The sequence below is a fragment of the Nematostella vectensis genome, chromosome 12 (assembly GCF_932526225.1).
Source record: "Nematostella vectensis chromosome 12, jaNemVect1.1, whole genome shotgun sequence".
NCBI lineage: Eukaryota > Metazoa > Cnidaria > Anthozoa > Actiniaria > Edwardsiidae > Nematostella > Nematostella vectensis.
In genome coordinates this window covers 12,545,237-12,564,476 of record NC_064045.1, presented here as the reverse complement: position 1 = coordinate 12,564,476, position 19,240 = coordinate 12,545,237, and the positions used below count along the sequence as shown (strand labels likewise).

The window sequence follows — 19,240 nt, the reverse complement described above, 5'->3', positions numbered from 1 at the left end:
TGGCGGACTACTTTCAATGCGAAGCTTTTGCCGTAGCCTTGGAGGGCTTTTTGGCCCATATTTATGGTTCTACAAATTCCAACTACGTCGTCATTATCAAAGGATTCATCTTCGACTTCCATAAAGGAATCGACGACCGGCAAAAGTCAGACGTCCGCCATTTTGAATCAGGGATCCCAATACGTATTCCGGACCGAACACAATGGTACGGCCTTCTCCACCCTTTTTTTCTATCCTGGTGAAAAAATTATTTCCATTTTACGCATCGGTCATCCCAACCGGACTTCTGATAAACGGAAAGCACCCATGGACGCAGATGAAACTGTTGGGAGCATGCGCATTGTATAAAAATGCTATATTCTAGGATTTTTAAGTAATGGGCATGTTCTAATATCCATATATGGTTACCGTTGTTGGCGAATTTCAAAAAAGCGACCAGGCATATCAACCAATGTGAATCAACGCACATTGTCTGCTGCTAGAGCCCAAGTGGATTAGACTCTGGGAGACTGGCCCCGCAAATGATACAGGGAGCTTACGTTAGTAAGACGATATGCACAGTGTCTGTAAAATGATAAGCACTAAGATCACTTTATTAACAATAAACGCGTGATTAGCTGAATCTGGATCGCGAGTCTGTAAAGTGAGTACTGACGGCGTCGGCTTCATCTAACTTCCGTCTTGGCTGAATCTGCGAAGCACAACAGCTAAACACAACAGTTAAACACAAATTCATTTTATTAACAATAAACGTGCTTCGATGTATCTTTATCGCGCTTCCGTACACAAGGTTGCTGTACAGTAATAACTGAAGGCATATCATTTTATCAGCACTAAGGCGTACTTTTTTCAACAATCTCGTGCCAAGAGCCTGACCACAGATCAGTAAGTCAGCACAAAGTCAGCATGGTACAGAGCTTGCTGTGTATGTCATTGCAAACGCGTGCTTTGCTGATTCTGGAGCGCGCTTCCGTACACGAGGTTGCTGTACAGTATACCTGAAGGCACAGTTCGAGGGTCGGTTCATATAGAACTTATAACAAAAGTTAAACTCAACATCTTTTTATCAGTGAGCACTGAGGCGTAAGTTTTTCTCGTACCAAGAGCCCGACCACAGATCTGTAAGTCAGCACAAAATCGTGGTACAGAGCTTGCTGTGCATGTCATTGAAAACGCGTGCTTTGCTGATTCTGGAGCGCGCTTCCGTACACGAGGTTACTGTACAATTTACCTGAAGGCACATTTTGAGGGTCCGTTTATAACTAAAGTTAAACACAACATAATTTTATCATTGAGCACTAAGGCCTTGGTTTTTCGCGTACCCAGAGCCCGACCACAGATCCAAAATCATGTAATGGAGCTTGCTGTGGATGCCATTGTAGAACTTGAATACTGTCTGAAATATACTTTCTACTTCTAACAGGAAACAATATTAATGTCGTAGGTAAAGATGTACAGGTTAGATCTAGGTTACGTGGAACTCCCACGATAAAGGATCACTCAGGATACTGTTGAACTGACTATTGAAGTCATTGTAACTGACGTAACCACTTGATGGCAAATCCAAAACTGCAGAGCATGTATGGGCGATGATCTGTGGCACTGATGATACACTGTAATGGAAAATCACTGAGATTTCCTTAACGGCAATCAAGTCCGAAGCTGTGATGTACCTAAGTACCTTTCTCAACGTGGTCTCGTCTGCATTTCTGATATACCTTTTGAGGTAGCTCAAAACGGCTTTCTTACTTGCCGTCAAACTTCCCTCCCCGCCATCTACCTCTAGAAAATTTGACACGGCTTCCCCAGTTGGGATTAGTTCATCATACAGGTTGATGATTTCTTGCTTGCTCGCACTATCCAACACACTGTGGCAACTCGACAGACCCTGCTTGAAACTCTGCGCTGCCCAGGATATCTTGGCAACAAACTCACACCGTGCGATTTCTATAAGCTTGTTTCTGAGGTTTAGCGGCGTTACCAGACATCGCAAGTTGTAGGGCTCTAGCACATCAAATAAACGTCCCTTTACCTCCTTAGGGAAATCAGCCTCTGTTGTTGCCAATGCAACCTCTAAAATGCTACGTTCCTTATCTGTATGGAAAAGCAACAAAGACGATAGTAAATCATCGTCGTCGACGGCTTCGTTTCCAAAAGGGATGATATAACGAATGCCTTGCATATTTGAGCTGGAAAGACACCACACAAGACATAGCCGTGGGGTGCCACTCTTCCCAGAAGGACTAACAGATCCTGATGGACATCGGCACTTATCCTGGGAATGTAACAAGCTGCTGTGCCTTCAAAGAAATACAAGAAGGCAGTCTGCCAAAATTAGTTTAGAGATACAAACAAAAAGTCATTGATATATTTTTTTTCAATTTGCCTGCTGGGTGAATCTAAAACCTGCTTATTAAAGCTCTGGATATATAAATGTAGAGTTACAGCATACACTTCATTTTCACTGAGTGGAAAGGCATGGGTGATTCTTTGATAAAAAATACCACCTTTATGGCAGCAGAGGGGGAAGGGGTGATGTGATGTACTGCAGATTTATATTCAGCGGGACTGAGTTTGTAGTCCGATCGATTTATAGAAATGCTTTGGATCAATCCCACTGAAAGATTGTACTCCCAGCCACCTCATGTGTGTTTGCTTTGTAAGAGGAGTCATCAGTTGCGCTGTTGGGGGTGTGGGGCTCGCGTTGTAAAGCTCTGTAAAGTGTATTAAGTTTATCAACAGGGTCTTCGTTCGTTTCATCGGCTACAGACCGCCCGAAGATATTGGGTACGTGTAATGTCGGCATGACACTGATAACTCCCCTTACAAAACAAACACACATGACGCGTTTATTTTTGTAATAATACCAAGCTCGCGTTGATAGGGATACATTCTTCCGTGCTCCCTTGCACAGTCAAGGCAAAACACTGATAACAGCAGAGCATGATTAAATTCCATCTAAAAATGGAACATCCCAGCAAGCCTACAAACAACAGGGTTAATTTACTGCATTCCCATTTATCAAGATTCCCAATGACATAATAGGTATTGTAAAAAAATAGGTATTGTGAAAAATGTATTGATTTTTTCCTAGACTCTCAATTTTCTCCAGAAACACATGAACTCAAAGCCTTTAACCTTAGGGGAGTTTCAAGGGGGTAATGACAGAGGGATGTACTAGTGTACTTTAGAGGAGTTTCAAGGGGGTAATGACAGAGGGGTGTACTAGTGTACTTTAGAGGAGTTTCAAGGGGGTAATGACAGGAGGGTGTACTAGTGTACTTTAGAGGAGTTTCAAGGGGGTAATGACAGAGGGGTGTACTAGTGTACTTTAGAGGAGTTTCAAGGGGGTAATGACAGAGGGGTGTACTAGTGTACTTTAAGGGAGTTTCAAGGGGGTAATGACAGGAGGGTGTACTAGTGTACTTTAGAGGAGTTTCAAGGGGGTAATGACAGAGGGGTGTACTAGTGTACTTTAGAGGAGTTTCAAGGGGGTAATGACAGAGGGGTGTACTAGTGTACTTTAAGGGAGTTTCAAGGGGGTAATGACAGAGGGGTGTACTAGTGTACTTTAAGGGAGTTTCAAGGGGGTAATGACAGGAGGGTGTACTAGTGTACTTTAGAGGAGTTTCAAGGGGGTAATGACAGGAGGGTGTACTAGTGTACTTTAGGGGAGTTTCAAGGGGGTAATGACAGAGGGGTGTACTAGTGTACTTTAAGGGAGTTTCAAGGGGGTAATGACAGAGGGGTGTACTAGTGTACTTTAGAGGAGTTTCAAGGGGGTAATGACAGAGGGATGTACTAGTGTACTTTAGAGGAGTTTCAAGGGGGTAATGACAGAGGGGTGTACTAGTGTACTTTAAGGGAGTTTCAAGGGGGTAATGACAGAGGGGTGTACTAGTGTACTTTAGGGGAGTTTCAAGGGGGTAATGACAGAGGGGTGTACTAGTGTACTTTAGGGGAGTTTCAAGGGGGTAATGACAGAGGGGTGTACTAGTGTACTTTAGAGTAGTTTCAAGGGGGTAATGACAGAGGGATGTACTAGTGTACTTTAGAGGAGTTTCAAGGGGGTAATGACAGAGGGGTGTACTAGTGTACTTTAGAGGAGTTTCAAGGGGGTAATGACAGAGGGGTGTACTAGTGTACTTTAGAGGAGTTTCAAGGGGGTAATGACAGAGGGATGTACTAGTGTACTTTAGAGGAGTTTCAAGGGGGTAATGACAGAGGGGTGTACTAGTGTACTTTAGAGGAGTTTCAAGGGGGTAATGACAGGAGGGTGTACTAGTGTACTTTAAGGGAGTTTCAAGGGGGTAATGACAGAGGGGTGTACTAGTGTACTTTAAGGGAGTTTCAAGGGGGTAATGACAGAGGGATGTACTAGTGTACTTTAGGGGAGTTTCAAGGGGGTAATGACAGAGGGGTGTACTAGTGTACTTTAGAGGAGTTTCAAGGGGGTAATGACAGAGGGGTGTACTAGTGTACTTTAGAGGAGTTTCAAGGGGGTAATGACAGAGGGGTGTACTAGTGTACTTTAGGGGAGTTTCAAGGGGGTAATGACAGAGGGGTGTACTAGTGTACTTTAGAGGAGTTTCAAGGGGGTAATGACAGAGGGGTGTACTAGTGTACTTTAGAGGAGTTTCAAGGGGGTAATGACAGAGGGGTGTACTAGTGTACTTTAGAGGAGTTTCAAGGGGGTAATGACAGGAGGGTGTACTAGTGTACTTTAGAGGAGTTTCAAGGGGGTAATGACAGAGGGGTGTACTAGTGTACTTTAGAGGAGTTTCAAGGGGGTAATGACAGAGGGGTGTACTAGTGTACTTTAGGGGAGTTTCAAGGGGGTAATGACAGAGGGGTGTACTAGTGTACTTTAGAGGAGTTTCAAGGGGGTAATGACAGAGGGGTGTACTAGTTTACTTTATAGGAGTTTCAGAGGGAGTAATGACAGAGGGGTGTACTAGTGTACTTTAGGGGAGTTTCAAGGGGGTAATGACAGAGGGACGTACTAGTGTCTATTAGAGGAGTTTCAAGGGGGTAATGACAGAGGGGTGTACTAGTGTACTTTAGGGGAGTTTCAAGGTGGTAATGACAGAGGGGTGTACTAGTGTACTTTAGAGGAGTTTCAAGGGGGTAATGACAGAGTGTTGTACTAGTGTACTTTAGAGGAGTTTCAAGGGGGTAATGACAGAGGGGTGTACTAGTGTACTTTGGCAAAAAAGTGGAAGTCCCTCCCTCTCCCAATAGTCATGACTTTTTAAGTCTCTGTACAATCAAAATTTACAAAAACTCACCTACGAAGGCCAAATGCTCAAAACATCAGCAAAAATTCTTTGCTTTCGCAGAGGTGTAAACATCCCATTTCACACTCGTGTTGAATCATAGTTAATGTTTAAAATAGAGGTTGATTTCTTTCCCCTGACCATTTAATCACAATATTTATGTGTTGGACTTAAAGCTAAAACAGCTCAGGAAGGCCCCTAACTAGTCGCCTCGCAGCAAATCATCAGAGGAAGGAAATGAAGGTCACTAGAATGGAGATTTCTACAGGACAGTCAGGGCGTATGGCACATTTGCAATAAGGCTATCACCTATGTTCTAATTACACGGCTTTTGCTTTCCAATAATCGTCTTATTTCGAAATCATCACATCACTAAATGTTCCTTTTGTTTAGGGAAAGTTCATTTTTTATCCCGAGGGGGGGACGTGAGCATACTGTGGGGGGCCTCCAGAAATTTCCAAGGTCTAAATGGGGGGCGTCGAAATTGTGTGGATTTTAAAAAGGGGAGGCACTGATTTCTTTGGGTGCCCCTTCTATATAATTTGACCAAGTTTCAAATGCGTAGCAAGTGTTTCTGTGGAGTTTCAAGCGAAGAATATGGCCACTTTCTATTCCTGCTGAAACTCCACAGAAACGCAGAGCTAATGTAACATTGTTGTTGCCGTTCCTTCCATTGCTCCTTCTTTCTTTGGGTTTTCTGGAGGGGTGGGTGGGGGGGGGCATGGAAAATTTTGTTCCACTTGTAGGGGGGCAACTAGTTTTTTCCATTACTTTTGTCAAAATCCTCCCCCCCTCCCTCGGGATAAAAAATGAACTTTACCTTATATTGCAAATTGTGGATAAAACAAAACCTTTAGCAATTGGTTTCCAAAAAACAGTGAGGCTAGCTTTAGCACATTATACATTTTGCTATGCCCCATTACTGTATACCCCATGTTTTTTATTTTGGTTAATCTTCAATCAATACGTTTTTGGGATCACTTTACCAATAGAATTATTAAATATTGTAGTAATAGCAATAAGAGAAGAATCAGTGAAATATTTCATCATAAACGATCCCCTGGCATTGGCTCTCCCTGTTGAAATACATGCTTAATGAAGATGCAGACCCATACCCAGGGGGGGGGGGTGCAGGGGGTGTAAACGCACCCCTCCCCCCACAACAATCGAAAGTCCACTTTCGGTTCTCAATAGACGTGCTATTTGTAGACAAAACAATAAAGCATAAGCTAGATCACTCAGGTTTGGCATTAATTCATTAGTCAGACTTGTATCTTGGCCAAATCTGACAATAAAATTCTTGTGGAGATAATGCAAAGGCATAAAAAACATTTTTGTTCATTTGGGAGTGGTCAGATTTTTATCAGAAAACTCACTCCCCCCCCCCCTCCCCCAGTAAAATTAGGTCCTTTTTTCGGATTTTGCCCCCCCCCCCCCCCCTAAGAGAAAGTCTGGGTACAGGTCAGAGATGGGAGGATTAATTGAATCCTCATAACTGTGTCCAATAAACTTTTAGAAGGCCTTTCATCCTAACTAGTTTGACCTTCAGAATCTCACAGTCTCTTCTTTAACAGCAGTGTGTATATACCACAGTAAACTGTTCCTTGGTTTATGGGCTGTATTCTTCACATAAATATGCCGCACATCAGTAAAACCAATAAGACCAAATATATCCCGAAGATAAGGAACCTGGTAGTCCAAGTGCTTCATACTAGGTTTAGTGTAGTCTCCGCCTGATGACGTTATCAGTAGTAAGGGCCTGCCAGTGACCAGGCCTTCAGGGCCGTTTGCCGTCTCATGGAATGTGAGGCCTGGCTGGACTACACAGTCTATGTATTGTTTTAATACATATGGAATACTGTAATTCCACATAGGGCTTGACACTACAAGTTTATCCGCTGAAAATAGTGTTTTTATCATTTTTTCAACAACTCCTAAGTTTTCTCTATCTCCAACAGTTTCCTCACCGGAGACCAGTCTCATTTTGCTTGCAACGTGAGACAGATCGTACTGAAGTAAGTTTTTATCCCAAAGATTGAGTTCTCTGATCTTGTGACCAGGGTGTAATTCAAGATAGGTTTTGAGAAACTCTTTAGATGCAATACCCGTCCATGATTTGTCGTCATTTCCCGATGAATTGAGATGTAAAACCTGGACTCGCTGTTCTCCTTGATGTAGATCGTCAGTTGATTTGACTTCCCCGGGAAAGGCTGAGATGTAGGAGCTATAACGAAACTGTATCACAAATTTAAAGGGAGTTATTGATAAAAGCCGGCTTCGCGCGAGTTTGAAAACAGCCGCCATCTTGAACTGCACGATTTTTTCATTCTTGCATAAGGACTACATAAAATTTCATAGGGGGAAGGGACAAATGTAAATCATTTCAATTGGGATTTCCTGGAGAATTTGAGCATCAAGACGCAAAAAAGCATCGAGTTTTGTCGATATTTAATAAAAACGTTCTTCTTTGCTATTATTCTAGCAATAAATATTTTATTTGCTTTCTAACATTAAATGTATATTTTTATTAAGCTCCCCGTCCCTAACTCAAAATAGATTTGCTTATCTTACCTATTACTCTTTCTGATTGGTTTACTATCAAAGTACCAATGAAAAGTCTCCTTATAAACTCATTCTTGATCCCAGGATCCCTCGCGAGAGCCACGATCCTGGTCAAAATGGCGTCGCACATGCTTCGACGACTTGCTCAGAGCAATTTGACTACAACGCTGCTAAGGAGACAAGCAATTCGCTTAATCTCTAGCTCTGCACCTCGAATACTTACAGCCGCGGTCCATTGTCACAAAAAGTCGTTTTATGTCCGTAATGAACCAGTTCAATCCCTGTTGCACAATGTTCGACTTTTTGCTACTGCAGCTCGAACCATCGACGATCTAAGAAATCAGGTCTTGAACGTGGTCAAACTCTTTGATAAAGTCGACGCAGAACAGGTAAAAAAGCCATTTTTATAAGAACTTTTTCAACTAGTTAAACCTGCCAAAGATTGGGACAGATAGCATTTGTGTGGGATCCATGTTGGGGAGGGGGGGGGGGGGGGGGGGGTGGTCATTGTCAATGAACGTACATCATCAGGATCTATTTTCAATTAACCTTTGGGATTTTTCTCTTGAAACTCAGTATTTCTTCCAAATAGATTCTAATTTTCTTGCCCACCCTAGGGACATCACTAAACCATCATAGAACATAATCATTCACACAAGCTGGTTTTGAGGGTAATCAAGTCACCCCTTGCAAATACTGTGAGGTGTAATGGGGCATGTCACAGGGGCAGCTGGAAGTACTGCTTTTCTTTCAACTTCTTCCATTCAGCATTATATGTGTACTTTTAATCCTTTGGTGGTTAGATGTTATTTATTCATGATAATTAAGGTACTTGTACCTATTGTCGGCCATGTAAAGATGATGTCAAATATTTCTTAAACTATGAAGAACAAGCCAAAAGTGATTCAAAGAAACAACGTTCCTGAAGCATGTTTTCCAAAGTTTTTTTACGATTGTTTATTATTCTGCTTAGGTAGGATGACTTATTCTATCGCAACATAAAATAGCACACAAAAAATTGATGGAAAAATGCGGTAAAAATCTCCAACTTTTAGCAATTGCAATGAAAATCGCTCAGCAAATCCGCCATTCTGGTGTTTATGTCCCAGGGTGCTTTCTGGTCTTTGATTCAGCCTCGGTTTCATGTAATCTTTCAGTGTTTGGGCCTTGGTCGCATGTCAGCATGGCCGATAATAGGGCAACAAACATCCTAAAAGGCATTTTATGGGGCATGTCACAGGGGCAGCTGGAAGTACTGCTTTTCTTTCAACTTCTTCCATTCAGCATTATATGTGTACTTTTAATCCTTTGGTGGTTAGATGTTATTTATTCATGATAATTAAGGTACTTGTACCTATTGTCGGCCATATAAAGATGATGTCAAATATTTCTTAAACTATGAAGAACAAGCCAAAAGTGATTCAAAGAAACAACGTTCCTGAAGCATGTTTTCCAAAGTTTTTTTACGATTGTTTATTATTCTGCTTAGGTAGGATGACTTATTCTATCGCAACATAAAATAGCACACAAAAAATTGATGGAAAAATGCGGTAAAAATCTCCAACTTTTAGCAATTGCAATGAAAATCGCTCAGCAAATCCGCCATTCTGGTGTTTATGTCCCAGGGTGCTTTCTGGTCTTTGATTCAGCCTCGGTTTCATGTAATCTTTCAGTGTTTGGGACTTGGTCGCATGTCAGCATGGCCGATAATAGGGCAACAAACATCCTAAAAGGCATTTTATCTTAATTGTAGACATCACGTTAATTTAATCTAGGCTGAATTATTATCACAGATAGTCAAATATTTATTGTTATGAGTATTGAAAGCTGAGTGTTTTTTGTTTGCAAGATATTTTAGCGTAAACCTAAAAGGTACGAGTACCTTATATGTACTGATGGTTTTACCACTCTACAGGTCACCCTTGAAAGTCATTTCATCAATGACCTTGGTCTAGACAGTCTGGATGTTGTTGAGATTGTGATGGCATTTGAAGATGAATTTGGTAAGTACAGTACCCATGAACCTGCCAGCAAAAGCAATGGCTACCAGCGAAGGTAGCTTCCTGGAGTAAAGGTTATTTCCTACTGAATTTGGTCACACTTGATTCAAAAAGCTGCAAACAGTTTTTTGAGCAAAGCTTTCTATGTGCATTTTGTAAAAGTGGTTTTTCAAATTGTTAAAATTGCTTCAATTTCGAAGTGTTTTGGTATTAGTACTGCCATGACAACAAAAAGGGCAATTGCAACAATTTTTAGAGCAAGTTTATTCTGGTATCACATTTTGTAATCCTTGGAAAGGTGTAAAATATGTCAGGTGTTCTGCTGTGGAACCTTGTGCTAAGTTGGAAGTTTTTGGCTGTTATTTGTGATAACACTAGCTTATATTTGTTAACTGTGATAACACTGGCTTGTATTTGTTCCTACTAGCTGTGGAAATATCTGACGAGGAAGCAGAAAAGATAATGACAGTAAATGATGCTGTAGAGTTCCTTAGGAAAGCTCTAGATGTTGCTTAGAGACAGGTAAAAGGTGTTTGAAAGGTTTTTTGTGTGTGATCAGTTGTGCATCTAATTTACAGTAATAATGAAGGATGAGTTATCATAAATGCAAGAACTAGACCCCATTATCTTGCGGCAAAAATCATTATTACAGCTTTCCCCACATTTAGATTTTTTTGTTATAAACACAAATGCAAAACTTTAAGAAGATTGTAAGAAATTATAGAAAAACATATCCTTTCATATCTCATTGACAGTTTTCTGTTATCGTTAGGGTTAAGTGTTGAATCCATTAGAAGTAGCAAGAACAATAGCTTCCACATAAAAATCATCTGAAAAACTAGATTGTACATAATATACAATGTATAACCCTAAAACTAAGATCTTCAAAATTGTAATGCCCCAGTTTGTTTTATGTGTAATTTATGCTATAATTTTAAGACAGTTTGGCATTGTGTAGTTAGGTAAGTAAGGCATGGCCTGGCATGATGATAATTAGTGCTTGATTGATGCTTCATTTTATAGATTCACACTTTGTTTACTTCCTTACTTCACAGGGTTCACATGTGTGACAAGCCATGCTACAGTGTTGCTACTATTCAAGAGAATCTTCCCTGTCAAGCCAAGCACAGAGTTATACTGAAACTAATATTCCATTCTAAACTTACTATTTGTATTTGTAAGATTGTGTTGTTAATAAAGGGTTGTCTGATTTTCTGATTTGTTGCTGTACCATTTTACATGGCCGGGGATGGGAAGAGATTGCCCCAAAGTCTGGTAACAGGCTCTTCCTGCTTGGTTTTGCTACCCGGTTGAATACAAAGTAAAAAGCCCTCTGCTAGTGGAAAAGTGGGCTCAACTTTTTATCCAGACAGACTGCCTTCCTCACCCATTCCCCACCCAATCCCTTGAAAACAAAACAAAAAACATTTGACTGACTGGGGAGTTACTTTGTATAAAATTTATAGGTATAAAATTTATAGGGACACTACCTACTATTTCAAGAGTTTGCTGGCTGCCCCGCAGATAACTCTATCAAATTGTAGAAAAAAATAAAATACACAGAGAACGAAAAAAACCCTCGAACTCAAGCAAAAATTAAAGCACAATTTAATGACGACCCTCGGGATACCTGTGGTTTGGTCTATGAGCCCCCAATCACTTCTAAGCGGTTAACCTATGAAGGCTTTTCATCCGGGACCCCACGTACTGCTCTCCCCTTTCCTTGTGGCTTCTGGTGAGTAATGGCGACATGATACAAGGTCGCAAAATCCATCCGAATCCTTGATATTTTACTTTAGGCTGCCCATGAACTAACCAAAATTCGAATGTTCGAATAGTATAGAATGAATTTGTGGAATTATATTTACCGATAATGTTGCTATATCCAAAGATTTTGGTCTTAAATTCAGTGTTCTGTTTTCGAATACGAAGTTCGATAGACTACGTATTCCAAAGAATTTAGCTCCACATTTTGGCTTATGTACTATTTTATATTGTAATATGTATTAAGCAATTTGTTTTGAAATCTCTGTGTTTTTTTAAATTTCTATTCGAATCGTTTTATAATGATTTGTACTGCTCGAACTCGCACGATTGGAATAGCAGCACTGTTCACAATTTTAGCTAGATGATAGTCGATATCTCTTTTTCTGCTGACGATTAACTATTTTTTTATTACCAGGCAATCATGGGGCGTCGACCAGCCCGATGGTAAGCTCAAAGCTCAATTCCTTATTTTATATCTTGTTGAATCAGAACTTGTTAGCCACAACTTGTTAACAACAACAAGACTAAATGTGTTTAGTCATTGTGAAAGTGCATTTGTTGGCACTGTATGCATCCTTTCAAGAAATTACAATGTTTGAGAAATTGACTGTGTTGTATAGGGCCTTTTTAGGAGTAATTTTGAATGACACGTTTTGTATTGGTTGATTTCAATACGAGTTGGTGTTTTATCAATATTTGGGATCCTTAATATCCTATATCAGGGAAGTCCTTCTAGGAAAATCGTGTTTCAAAGCATCTTATGTTTAGCCTATTTGTGTGATGCTGCCACATTTAGCCAAAGAAGGAAATGTGTAATCCAAGGAAACGTTAAAGATACTATAATGCAATACAATAAACTTTATTTAGCAAGGGTATACAGTACATAGTAAATGTTTCTATACTATGGCCAGGAGATGTGTTCACTATATATTCATTTAAATGGTGCTTTATATAACAAGTTCTTTTAGCAAGCTAAACACCCAAATTTATTTTTCCAGCTATCGCTACTGCAAAAACAAGCCATATCCCAAGTCACGTTTCAACCGTGGTGTCCCTGACCCAAAGATCAGAATTTATGATCTGGGACGCAAGAAGGCCATGGTGGATGACTTTCCTCTGTGTGTGCATATGGTCTCAGACGAGTACGAACAGCTGTCTGGCGAGGCAATGGAAGCCGCTCGTATTTGCGCTAACAAATACATGGTGAAGTCCTGCGGCAAGGATGCCTTCCATATTCGCATCCGGACCCACCCTTTCCATGTGGTCCGTATCAATAAAATGTTATCGTGTGCTGGGGCTGATCGGTAGGTACTAAAGGATACATTCTATCTATTGTACCATACCATTAAAAAAAAATGCTTATTTTTGTTAGTTGTTAATTCATCATGAAATGTATTTAATCATTTGAAAATGAAATATTTTCAGGAAAATACAATAATTTTTCCTCTTAATTTAATTGTTTGTATGAACTCTTTTTAAAGTGCCTGTGTTGTTTTTATTGTTATTAGTGTTGTTTTTATTGTTATTATTACCATTCTACCCTTTTTTTAATTATATATCCTGTGTTAGTTCACTGTATATATAGTTTTTAGTGTATATAAAGTTTAAAGTGTAATCTGGATTTGCTACTTTAGCAACTTTTTAGTTATAGTAAATAATTAAGAGGTAGAGGAAATTTTATCTATTTACTCCACCTCATTCCTGTATATAGGCAAGTTTGGACGTTTGTAATTAAAGAATGTCGATCACCCACTCCTTTGTTATTGTTTATCATTGAAAATACAGCAGTTTATTTGAAGTAAACCTCAAAATAACAACCTATGAATGAAGTCTGACATAATAGTGAATATCTTGGTTACTTGCTTGAATTAGCCAATGAAAATGGATGCTTTTTTGACTCTGCATTGAGCGGGAGCATAAAATGGCGGCATGATTGGCCTTCTATAAAGTCCTGTCCAATGTAATTAATAGTAAAGTGACTTATGGGGTATTGTTTGCTTCAGGCTCCAAACAGGCATGAGGGGGGCTTTTGGCAAACCCCAGGGTACTGTGGCTCGTGTCAACATCGGGCAGACCATCATCTCCATCCGCACAAAGGACGGCAACAAAGCTGCAGCCATTGAGGCCCTCAGGAGAGCTAAGTTCAAGTTCCCTGGTCGCCAAAAGGTGCTTTTTTTGTTATTAATTGCAAATGTCAGTTGCTTGGTGTTTTGTAAATCTAATACCTAATAAGTTTGTTCATTGACAAAACATCCTATATTTAATAGTGGTGTTACTTGAGACTACAAGATTTATATCTATTTATTTCTCACTGAGGAAGTTTTATCTTGATCTCTATCCATCATCACCAAACCATTGTCAATAATGTATGTATGTTGACAGTTCCGCGTTTTTTTTAATTGAAAATACATAACATATACAGTAGCATTTACTTATAACAGATCTGATGACTAATGATTGTGTACACTCATTCATATTAGCCTAAATAAAGAAGGAAAAATTGTTGCTGGAAGAGTATCACCACTAGAGTAGCTTTTACTAGGTTACCATTATGGTAAATCCAATATCGCCTTGAGTTTGAAAATTGAAATTTTTACAAAGTTTTTTTATTACTTGAGTAAATGTACATTTCTATACAAATGTCTGAATTGGAATGCTTTGTACTCTTACTAAGATGATTTATTGATATTTCACTAGTGCTAATATTGATGTTCCTATTTATTTCTTTAGTTGTTTGTGTCTCGCAAGTGGGGTTTCACCAAATTTGACCGTGACATCTACGAGCAGTGGAGAGCTGAAGGCAAGCTCATCCCTGACGGTGTCCATGCCAAATACATCAGTGGCCATGGGCCTCTTGCTGCATGGAAGAAACTCAACAGTTAATCTGTACACAATTAATAATAAAGCATCTACCAACTGCTATCATGTTGCTATTGTAATTCTGTGCCTACTATCTAACCCCTTATTTGTGTTGTCACAGAGTAGCCTTCCTTTCCAAAATATGCTGCTCAGTCATTATATGGCTTATCAAATGGTCCCTAGAACCCCTTGCAAGCATAAATGTCTTGGAAGATTGGAAACAAATCTTGAAAATCGCCCTATAGTAAATTCATAATGATGCAAGTATTGGAAGGGAAAAAAAAAACACCATCCAACCAGTGCCCAAGAAATTACCATGTGCTGTTTATGTTCTTGCAATATTCTTCAAGTTGAGTTTCCAGTTTTCTGATTTGCACACTCTGTGGACCATTCTGTGTGCGAGTACAGTGTTGACCACTAACACGTTAGAACTTTTTTGGGGTGGGGGTGCAAGAAGCTCGTATTATACTAGAACATCCTAATTCGGTGGACTAATTGTGGCCTATCTACTGCTGGCTTATACGAATTTCGCGCCCCTTCTACTGCTGGTATGTCTGAATTTCGGGCCCTTTATACTGTTGGCTCACGAATTTCGCGCCCCTTATACTGCTGGCTCATACGAATTTCGCGCCCCTTCTACTGCTGGCTCATACGAATTTCAGGCCCCTTATACTGCTGGCTCATACGAATTTCGCGCCCCTTCTACTGCTGGCTCATACGAATTTCAGGCCCCTTATACTGCTGGCTCATACGAATTTCGCGCCCCTTCTACTGCTGGCTCATACGAATTTTGCGCCTCTTCTGCTGCTGGCTCATACGAATTTCAGGCCCTTTGTTACTGCTGGCTTATACGAATTTCAGGCCCCTTCTACTGCTGGCTCATAAGAATTTCAGGCCCTTTCTACTGCTGGTATGTCTGGACTTCGGGCCCCTTATTCTGCTGATATGTCCGAATTTCGGGGGACTATCGGGTCCCTTGCACTGCTATAGTATCGGGGCCAAGACGGGTTCCGTCGTCGGGTGTGTCCCGTGGGCTGTAGCTGTCTCTGTGCAGGAGGAAGTCTATCGGAGTGAGCGTCCTGCTCAGTCTTGCCGTGAGGGACATCAACTCCGTACTGCGAGTACGCGTACTCCTGGTGAACGGTGTAAGCAGGTTCGCATCCCTGGACGGTCGCCTTAATGAGGGTCCACGCCGCCACAACCTCCCTTTAACGAGTGCCTTTCTAAAGTCCTGCTTGCCAAACATGTAGAGCAGCGGGTTAACGAGTGACACAAGTAGTCTCGGGTAGTAGAAGAACAGGTACTCGACCCATTCGGGTAGCGTGAAGAACTCGTTGCCTATTTGGTGTTGGATGTTAAGGAGGAAGTATGGGACGTAGCCAATTACGTACACAGCTACCATGCTTGACAAGATTAGCAGTGCCCGCCACTCGCGCTGACTTTGCGTGTTGCGCCCACATACTGGCAAGCTGTCACGCGAGATCGCGCGCAACTGTCCACGCAGAACCACGAAGAGTCGCGCGTACGCATATACCATCACAGCTAGGGGTAGACCGAAAAACAGTACAAGACACGTTATGTCGTATATCACCGTGATCCGCGCGATGCGGTGGATCATGTCCTCAGTGACGTCCACATCACTTGGGAACCACGAGAGCTGCACAACGGCCACGACGAGTGCCACGCCCCATATAATAAGTACAGAGCACGTGACACGTCGCTTAGTAACGAGCTGTGGGTACCTCATGGCACGCTCCACGCTCAAGTGTCTGTCAACAGCCACAAGACAGTGGTGGAGAACCGTGGAGACGGATATAAACCGTACGATGATCGCGCTCGACACGCACAAACTCGCGTGATACGTGGCCGCGCACGAAAGGTACAGCGGAATCCCTAACACTCCCATCATGAGATCACTCGCCGCGAGGCTCGCGAGGATGGTGTTAGTCACGGTGCGCAGTTTACGGACACGAACTACTAGCGCGATAGCGAGGCTGTTCATGATAATCACCCCGACCGCGATGATCACTGGGAAGGTATCATACAGAGGGACCAGGCCTGGACTGGTGTGGGGTTCGTTGCCCTCAGGGAAGCAGTCGATGCAGCCTATTTTTGTATCGTTCATGACTAGTCTCTCGATCTTCTTTCTTCTGATAAGATTGTATCGCGTCTGACAGGTGGTTCCTATGATATGATATTGATCTTTTATTTTCCAGACTTCCTGTTTTCAACCCGACAGCCTAGACTGGGGGTACGATTCCCGAGAAACACAATCCATCGAATCAACCCCACACAGGGAACAAACGATCACTTAGAATGGTATTCCAATACCTCAGAAAAAAGTCACCTTTTAATGAAATGATTTCCGGGGAGGTTCTGTGTCGGTTCTGTGTTTTCTTCAAGTCTACAAAAAGTCAAACACGCCCTAAATGGGCCACGACCAAGCCTTTCTCCGTCTTGTATTATATGATACCCTATTACCCTCTAGCAGAGTTATACCCTGGATTATACACATACTCCAACAGGAACTTCGTCCATAGAGGTAGAATCTCCTCATAAACGGTTCAAAAAGCAATTATTTTCCATGAGAGGTTCTTTGTGACGTTAAGCTGAATTCTTGTCAAAAAGGTTCCGAAAACAATATCGTTCTTCTTTCTTCATAAAAACCTCTGACAGAATCTTGACTGCCTGATGAAAACAGTGTCTTTTTCCCTATTTTTCTTTTATCAGCTTATGACCGGATCATGGTTACCTTAGTTCCAAGCCATCCCTAGCTAGAGACATAATCACATTGAGCGAGTAGAATAAGATTCCTCCTTTCTCTTCTGTGAGTGTTTGTTGTGCTCCTTTGTAGTTGGCCGTCTGATGCGAAATGGCAGGGCCTGAGCTGACTAGGCAGTAGTTATATCGGTTCACAACAGCTGTTCGGCGTTTGCTCTATTCGTGCCGCGCATTACCTCGGGGCTGTAATTACAGTACCGAGAGTAACACAAGAGTGCGCCAGCTGCGTGCGATCATATAATCTCCAGCAAGGCTCCCTTTTTCTCCAACGACGGGGAAATAAGCAGCAGAATTTCACCTGGAATGTACGTTGGCAACCTTTGGCGTGCGCTCTATAGTCAATAAAATATTGATGAAGAACGCATTATTCGTGATGGATTAGATAACAATGAAAGGGGTAGTCTCAGGAAATAAGTAAAACAAGTAGGAATAGCGGTCAACTGACAATTCGTGAAACTACTGTTAGGAAATGGCTATATGCGATTACATACAGACAAATATAGCGCAAAAAGAAATGCACAAGTCCTTAGATTATAGATTTAATTCACTATAAAACTTCAGTTCAATATTCAAGTACAATTTGTGCAATTGTGATACTTGACGGGTGCTTTGACAACAATGATAATGCTTCTTCACTAAACGGCTAAACCCGTTTACTGATTAATGATAAAAGCGTAGATTTATTGTTCTTATTGTTTTAGCGCGCAGCCCTATTATGACTTAACGCAACTCACTAATGTACATCGCCTCACATCGGTAAATCTCATCACATATGTACAGCTAATGGTAGCGAATCTGCCGATACACCCCCAACAATCTTTCCCCTCCCTGTTGGTATCGTTCGTGACATCTGAATCCTCTAGATCTCTACCCCACATGCTTGCGTTTTTCGTTAAATTGCATGATAATGTTTTTCTCGCGCATGGAGTTCCGCATTATCACAATCTTCACCCTGTGTACGTCCATTATTAGTATCTATATTGTATCGCCATTATGTCAAGCGATGAAGTGTTAAGCCCGAGACTCTAATGTTTTTTTTTTACTGTGGCCAATATTCTTCTATATGGAATGCAATGAACATCAAGTTTTCTTTTCGGTAATGTCTATGTCTAGCGATTTTTTATTTTTGTATTGAGTGTAATTGTGCACTTTTGGGGATAAATTTGAGAGGTTTTAAATTTTCGCTTGCTAGTACTAAAAGCTAGCACTAAATTACAATGTCATGTGAGTGGTACTATTAGACTCATTGATAAAATATGCTGGAGAGAAAAAAAAACAATTTGCAATTAAAATAGGACACAGTAGAATGGACTAGACAACTTTCTGTCCTCCCTCTACTTTGAGAACTCCCATATTATCAACCGGTGTTGCGGTTAGAGTTAGGGTAAAAAATAGAACAAATGAGACTCTAAGCCCCCACATCTTTCTGCTCTATTATATTGGTCTTCTATATAGGATTCAAACTAAATTGAAAAGCATCGAAAATTACAGACTTCTGTCTGAAATCCAAGGATACATTAACAGATCAAGAACTATTTCCGTTGCTAAAACAACCTAAATTGATCGTTCGGGCGCTAAGTTAGGCGTGGGTGCGATTGGAGCGCAACCTCACCCCACGCCCCCCTTTCATCCCCCAGAACGGTCCGCGGTTTCTTATTAAAGAATCACCAATTTTGCAAATGACAGCTATGCCTGCAAACCCTCCCCCCCCCCCCCCCCAGCATATTCTACCTTGTGGCAAAGCAAAGGAACATTCGGGTAATGAATATTCCGTTAAGTGTAATGAGAAATGGGAACAGTGTTCTTCAACAATCATCACACCTCGGGCGTTTATCTTCTACCGCAAGAGACCCGCTTTAGGGCATAACTTCAAAATTAAACCACTGCCAACCGAGAGATGTAAGTATGCGTGTGTCAGGAGTTTCGACTTTTGAGCACTTTGTCTACTAGCGTCTGTTGAAGTCGATACTTTTTATGGATCATGGAAATCTCCGA

The 19,240-nt window shown here is 41.2% G+C and overlaps 4 protein-coding genes across 4 annotated transcripts; 2 read left to right on the top strand and 2 right to left on the bottom strand.

Moving 5' to 3' along the window:
- Window positions 1–5,402: 5,402 nt before the first annotated feature.
- Window positions 5,403–7,601, bottom strand: LOC5520613 (FMN-dependent NADH:quinone oxidoreductase). Its single transcript, XM_001640392.3, has one exon. The coding sequence runs from the start codon at window positions 7,578–7,580 to the stop codon at window positions 6,822–6,824; it is 759 nt and encodes a 252-aa protein (XP_001640442.2). The 5' UTR covers window positions 7,581–7,601; the 3' UTR covers window positions 5,403–6,821.
- A 321-nt stretch (window positions 7,602–7,922) lies between these two features.
- LOC5520502 (putative acyl carrier protein, mitochondrial) lies at window positions 7,923–11,056 on the top strand. The gene is made up of 4 exons (XM_001640276.2): window positions 7,923–8,227; window positions 9,754–9,841; window positions 10,266–10,360; window positions 10,894–11,056. Exons 1-3 carry the CDS (start codon window positions 7,955–7,957, stop codon window positions 10,352–10,354), a joined length of 450 nt encoding a protein of 149 aa, XP_001640326.1. The 5' UTR covers window positions 7,923–7,954; the 3' UTR covers window positions 10,355–10,360; window positions 10,894–11,056.
- Window positions 11,057–11,505: 449 nt separating this feature from the next.
- LOC5520614 (60S ribosomal protein L10) lies at window positions 11,506–14,527 on the top strand. The gene is made up of 5 exons (XM_001640277.3): window positions 11,506–11,573; window positions 12,021–12,049; window positions 12,604–12,909; window positions 13,609–13,771; window positions 14,336–14,527. The coding sequence occupies exons 2-5, from the start codon at window positions 12,027–12,029 to the stop codon at window positions 14,486–14,488; spliced, it is 645 nt and encodes a 214-aa protein (XP_001640327.1). The 5' UTR covers window positions 11,506–11,573; window positions 12,021–12,026; the 3' UTR covers window positions 14,489–14,527.
- On the bottom strand, window positions 13,891–17,709 carry LOC5520503 (beta-3 adrenergic receptor). The gene has a single exon (XM_048719827.1). The coding sequence runs from the start codon at window positions 16,587–16,589 to the stop codon at window positions 15,429–15,431; it is 1,161 nt and encodes a 386-aa protein (XP_048575784.1). The 5' UTR covers window positions 16,590–17,709; the 3' UTR covers window positions 13,891–15,428.
- Between the last annotated feature and the right edge of the window lie 1,531 nt (window positions 17,710–19,240).